At 43.2% G+C, this 6656-nt stretch overlaps 1 protein-coding gene across 1 annotated transcript; it reads left to right on the plus strand.

The window, feature by feature from the left end:
- The first annotated feature begins 414 nt into the window (after window positions 1-414).
- socs1a (suppressor of cytokine signaling 1a) lies at window positions 415-2276 on the plus strand. Its single transcript, XM_063470570.1, has 2 exons — window positions 415-591; window positions 1477-2276. Exon 2 carries the CDS (start codon window positions 1534-1536, stop codon window positions 2173-2175), a length of 642 nt encoding a protein of 213 aa, XP_063326640.1. The 5' UTR covers window positions 415-591; window positions 1477-1533; the 3' UTR covers window positions 2176-2276.
- Window positions 2277-6656: the final 4380 nt, after the last annotated feature.

Consider the following 6656-nt stretch of genomic DNA (forward strand, 5'->3'; position numbering starts at 1 on the left):
TGATTTTTGATGCCATCTCTGAGCATGAACCGGCATGCATGTTTAGGCAAACAAATCTGAATTTACATCATTTGAATTGATTTTTTTTTTCAAAAAAATATATAATTAAGAAAAACTACAAAAACTACAACCCCTAATGACGAAGTCAATCTAAACACCAACAAAACCTGCTCCCATTACTCGAATATGCCACCTCTTTCTGTAAACGTCCTGCTGTCATGTGGCTTTGCGGTTTTTTGTTTTTTTTTTTAATTCTTGAAATTTCAGTTCAAAGAAGTGAAAGAGTAAGCTAGCTAGCTCTCGTCCCTCTCTTAGTTTCACTTTCATTTCTAAGAAAGGAGGAGGAGCCGGAGCAAAGCCGCTGTTAAAAAGCCTGTGAACTGTTTACCAGGCTTCACACACACAATCCAACGGCTGGAGCTCAAAGCCCAGAAGGTGTAAAGGTTAACCCCAAATGCAACTGTGCACCCTGCAACCTGACACCCGGGGGATTATTTGCAAGGAATTCTGCTCTTTGCCATCACAGCTTTCGCACTTTGGGATTACAGACCATACGGATCCTTAAACCGCTACATCAGTCAGAACAAAACGGTGAGCCTTTATTTCTCTCCATATATATAGTAAGAAAAGGAAAAAGAAAAAATTGATATATTTGGTTGGGTTGCTTTTGGGGGGTGGAAAATGGCGATGGAGAATCGTAGCTGCTTTTGTTTTATGGGAAAACAGCGTTCAGAAAAATGTTAAACCATGGATCAGGCTCAGGTTTCTCTGAGCGCAGTCTGGCTGAAGTGAACGGTAATCATAAGAAACTTTACAAGTCAGAAGTATTTGTCAAGTTTAAGCCATCTGAACGGCTTCAACATGTGATCGTCTCGGATTTAAGAGTAAACGGCCGGATATCAGCACAGGTCGTCACCAGTGTTAATCATTACTCTTTCCTTGAATTTAGCTCAACTTCCATCCACTGGTGGCGCAAGTTTTTTTTCTTTTCCTTTTAGATCAAGAAGGAAGGAAAATACCATTAATCACACACAGGATACTGTTGATTTTTTATTTATAGCTTATAAGAACAGGACGCTTTAAAGAAATCAAGTCAATGCATTTTAGTGTAAATATTTTATCTGAATTCTTAGTTAAATGATGCTTAAGTCATTACACAAGAAGCAGTAAAATACTTTAGTGTGTGTGTGTGTGTGTGTGTGTGTGTGTGTGTGAGTGTGGAGGGGGGGATACGGATTGTACAGTAGTCTGGCTGTGGCAACCATCACTGTCGATTTTATGCCGGCTTAACCGCAGATCCAAGTCATAACAAAGCTGAACTGCTCAGTGGAAACTACAAGGCGTTTCTCGTCTATCTGCGCACACCAGCGCTCTTTCTGCTTTTAGAAGTCTGGGTTTTTTTTAAAGCTGCTGTGAAAGTGATGCTAGCCTCAGTTGTGAAAAAGTCAATGACCTTTCTGTCTGTTTGTCTCTCAGGATGTCAGTGTGGTGGTTAGAGATGGGAGAGGGTCTGGGGCCTCTCTCCCCTGTAGGATGGTAGCCGACGGCACGGTCGAAGGCCATGACAAGACCCGCTTGTCAAGCTTGTCATCATCCTCATCCTTGTCTTCCTCCTCCTCCTCAACACTTCGCACCGAAGTGGAGCAGCTTCAGCGTCAAGCCAATCAACACCGTAGAACGCCCTCCGTCTATCTGACTCACTTTCCAACGTTCACCTGCAAGGAGGACTGCAGAATCATCACAGACACAGCGTCCAAGCTCGAGCGCTGCGGCTTCTACTGGGGTCCCCTGGGAGTGGAGGACGCTCACCGCATGCTTCGGGACGCCCCGCTGGGCAGCTTCCTCATCCGCGATAGCCGTCAGAAAGACGTCTTCTTCACGCTGTCCTACCACGCCAAGACAGGACCGGTCAGCGTGCGCATCGACTACAAGCGGCAGAAGTTCTCACTAGCGGGAAACGAGCGGTCTTTCCAAACACTCTTTGCCCTCTTGGAGCATTACATCAATTCTCCTAAGAAGAGCTTGAGCGTCCCTTACAGGAAATGGGAACCGACGCTGCAGGAGCTGTGCAGGAAGCGCATCTTGGAGCTGTGTGGAGGGGCAAGCCAGGTTCCAGAGCTGCCGCTCACACATGTCGCCAAAGACTTTCTGTTGGAATTCCCTTACAAACTGTAACCAGCTTGCCATACAAACTGTTGACAGTATTATTTATAATTTCAAGAAGGTCGCCCTTACCAAGTAACAGCAAGGGATTGGTAAAGCCTGTCTGCGACTCAATGGAGATTGAGACTGCTGTGATATGGTTACAGAGAAAACCCTTTGAGCTGAAAAGCTCCCAAATGCTCGAAAAGGGAGAACACGTTAGCAGTCGAGTGCAGACAGCCTCCAGCTGGAGTGGGTTTGTGGCTGACATTTCAACATATATTACCTCTAGAGACTCAACTCCCAGTTTCACATGGACAGAGCACCTGTTGCTCTTGAGGAAGTATGAAAAGTTGGGACGTGCTGCATTAAAAGAAAACTACAGACACAACAGAGCTATTACAGAGATGAAAGAACCGGTGGGCTCGCCTGTGAATGCCGCCGTTCCACTGGAAACTGTAGTCCAACATAAATATTATCCAAGGACGTTAAGAGAGCGGACATTTAGACGCATGGAGGGATGGCGGAGGGTACTGTTGCCATGCCACAAGGGAGATATATTTTTGTAGCAGGTTTAAATACTCTAATAATGTGGAATGTTTACATCACACATGAATGTCAATCAGCACTGACTCTCGAACTCTGTGTTCTGTCTCATTCTTGAAAACCCAATGGAGGATGTCAGATTGTGTTGAAGACAGGCCTCAAACACATGTACTGTAACTCTTAGCTCTCCTGTCTCCCTCACAAAGCTTACATGTGAGAGTTTCGTGACTGAATTGAACATATTTTTTTTACATGTCTTATTATTCTATTTTAAATAAAGTATTTAAACTCACTGCGATAGTTATGTTTTACTTTTTAACTTTTCCTGTCATTCCGCACTGACTTGTGGGAGTTTTGTGGGAGTTAAGTGAGAGAAGGAGGGACAAACACACACACACACACACACACACACCCTCACATTACAGACAGACAGACAGACACGAGGAAATGGGGAAGGTTATTGTACAGTATACCGTCACTTGGTGATTCATCTCGGTAGGGCAAAGTGACAGGTGGGTGGGGTTACTTTGGTAGTAAATGGACTGTTACGCTTAGATACAGACACACTTACCAGAATCAGGGGGAGAGGTGACACGTAATGAAGTGTGTGTGTGTGTGTTGCTTTTTCAATCTAATTTGGACCCAGTACAGATTAAAATGCTCTCAAGAGGAAGTGGGAAATTTTTGGGGTTAGTGGTTAGACAGATACATGATAGATCAAGGTCAGGCTTCGAGTTATGAGAAATAAACTTTGAGTAGGCAGGAAATGCATTAATTGTATGTTAATGAACACAGTGAGTTGAAGTAATAAAAGAAATCAGGTGATAACAGTGAAGACAAACCAAACAACAGAAGCACTAACTTAGAGGCTTGCTTTTCAATCAAAGCTGGGTTTGTCTTTGATATAATCAATGCGGCAACAGCAGGTGGGCACACCTGGCTGAGTGTGACTCACATGACTGGAATGTATGCGGATTTTTTTAAATGAAGTTAGCATTCACACTTCATTGTTACTACCATGCTGCCCTAAAATGAACTAAGGGGTGTGACTAATACCTGATGACAGTGACGCAACTGTGACTTTACACATACTTAAATAAAGCTGTAGAAGTAGCAGTAGTAGCAGCTCTAACTGAGCGGCCTCAGCCGATGCTTAAGGGACTTCCGTCTGAACCCACAGCCAGACTTTTTAGACCTCAGTATGAATGGATTTAAAAGTCATTGTTTGCCTGTTTACATGTTGAGTATCCAGCTTGTGAAGACATTCACAGACTACCAAACACCAATGAATCTTTTCAAGTGTGAGTGTACGCAGTGTGAACAGCTCATAGCTACCTGGGAGTGGACTAAAGTATTGGGCCATGCCACTTAATCTTTGGATTCACATGTTTTGTCCCTTTGCTACAAGTGTATAAAGTCAGTCACCTAGCCATGTGGTTTGCCTTTACAAAGATTTGTGAAAGCCCCAAAGCTCACTAAAATAGAGTGTGGTGTTGTAATAGGATGCCATTGTTGCGGCAACCTTTGTGGCATGGATTCCTATGGCTCAGCAGCTCCCGTAACACAATGGCTCAGTACTTTTGTCCATATAGAGCTGTCTACCTTCCAGCCTTCCAAGGCTTTTTCCTGTTGGCATGTGTACTGCTTAAAGGAAATCTGATGTAGTAGTAGAGAATGCTATGATGGTATCCGCTGGTTTACACTTTGGTTTTTACAGAAATCAAAGTGAGGTGGAAGTAGAGCAGGTGATCTACTAACTGGAAGGTTGGTGGTTTGGCCTGGTTGGCTACTGGCGGCTCCAGTCTGCACGCCAAAGTATAGTTGGGGAAGAAACTGAAGCCCAGGTTGGTCTCTGATGTGTTCATCGAAGTGTGAATGTATGTGACTCTCAGATAGAAAGCACTTAGGTGTGGAAAAAAGTGCGTGTATTAATGGGAGTGAATGGGTGAATGAGGTACGTTGTATAAAGTGCTTTGACTGCTGAAGCAGAGTAGAAAAGCACTATATAAGAATCAGTCCATTTCCAGATATAAAATATAGGATGTTCACGAGTGACCGTATTAGTTGGTGTCAATTGTATATTGTCATATTGCTAATTACTGAAAGAACCAGGCTAGGTGTTAGCCCCCCAGGTGCCAGTTTCCCAGCTGATTAAGCCTTTCCTTTTCCTTCCTAAAGTCTGATTTCATGTAAACTGATCTTGTTTTTGTACATGTAAAACTGCAAATGCAGAATGTGTGGGAACTGTGATCTACATGTGACTCCAAAAAAGGTTTATCGCCTAAGAGCATCACAATTTGGCTGAATTTTGCAGTTTCATGACATTTGTGAGAGGAGTGTGTCACCGTTTCACACTGTGTAGAGCACATTTCATTTCTGCGCTGACGTTGTCAGCTTACCTAAACTCCTATCCTTTCCTCACAGCTAACCAAAACTCCAACGCTGAAAACCAAACCTTACCAACAAAGCTCTGTGTTCTTTAGGGGAATTTTTTTTTGAGTCTAGACAATTGAAGCCACACACACACACACAAACAAACATAAAACAATGAGTCATACTGAATATAATACTCACAGTTGATTCAAGTAAACTTGACTAGTTTGAGGATATAATTACCTCAGCTTGAGGAAGAGGAACACACACCAAGTCATAGAGTGGATTATGAGTAACGATAATGATTGTAATGCCCTTGCTTATATAGGCGCTATCAGTCATCCATTCTTATAAAGACTTATCTTGAAATTATATTTGATATTGACATTTGAGCGCAAGCTGTATCTCGTGGAGTGGGGAGGGAGGGAGTTGAAGGCTGGTGACGAGTGAGTCACACAGTAGCGCAGTTTCACTCTGAAGCGTCTTGGTTTTAAGGACATTCCTGACTATTTTGAGAAGTGAAAGGTGAAGTGAGGTGTTCTGCAACTATGTGCTTATCAGCTGATTTCTGTGGAATCCTCCGCGTGGAGTTTTCTGTCCTTTACTTGCACGCGCTTCTACAGAAATCAATTGACAATCAATGCCCAAGGGGAGAGAGAGAGAGAAAGGGACGCTCAGAACGAGGCTGGCGGAGAAGCGTAAAAAGAGGAGGTGTTGCATGACGTTCAGTGTGAATGCGATGCTCCATTTTCAGAACTGTGATTCTGCTGTACTTTTATTCAGAGGGTTCTGATGAAAGAGATCCTCCCATCATCGCAGCACACGACTGCTTCTGCGGTGGAGACTATTAGCCCCCTTTTAGCTTCCAGGCAGGTTGCTGGAGAGCCTCGCTGCTTGCTTGAGTTTTCTTGGACGAGTCTTTCCTGTTACTTCTTGTTGAGAAGTAATGAAAAAACAGATTTCCCTGAAGAATCATTAGTCATCCATTTCCTGTTTTCCATTTCCTTCTTCCAGTTCTTGTTAGTGGGGATATTTCAAAATGAACAATGTGGTGATGGCAGATCTGTGGAATTGCTGGTCATCAGATAACCACAGCAAGCTTCAGAACTGACTTTGCCAAAAGTGAAGAGGCTCTTCACTGAACCAATCTTCTTATCATTTCACAGATGACCACGTTGTACAAACAGCCTTCTGGTCATTTTTTCAAAGAAGTAACTAAGGAGCAGAAGAGGAAGGGTCTCACACTGAATTGACGACACCAATTCTGACACTAGCTATAGCTACGCTCCACTGCTCTATGAATCATGAGAGTCTGGTGAAAGCTGCAACCAGACTGGTTGGAGGCAGAAGCGGTTTTTCTAGTTTTTTTGCTTCATACGATAGTGTGGGGAAAAATATGTTCAATGCTCATGTCTAAATAGTTCCCAGCTGCAGCATTTCCAGACTTCTCTTGTAAAAGACTTCCCTCATAACAAGAGGAACGCACACACAAAAAATTAAATTTTTTCTCAAACGACTAGACAATCACATTTGATCTGATGCCGACGTTGGATTCAAGACATATGACTTTCATGAGAATAGCAGGTACAGTAGTA

This window comes from Pelmatolapia mariae, linkage group LG4 (assembly GCF_036321145.2).
Source record: "Pelmatolapia mariae isolate MD_Pm_ZW linkage group LG4, Pm_UMD_F_2, whole genome shotgun sequence".
NCBI lineage: Eukaryota > Metazoa > Chordata > Actinopteri > Cichliformes > Cichlidae > Pelmatolapia > Pelmatolapia mariae.

Bases quoted from the DNA above. Each gene is read 5' to 3' on its own strand.
- socs1a (XM_063470570.1), top strand. From the start codon at position 1,534: ATGGTAGCCGACGGCACGGTCGAAGGCCATGACAAGACCCGCTTGTCA.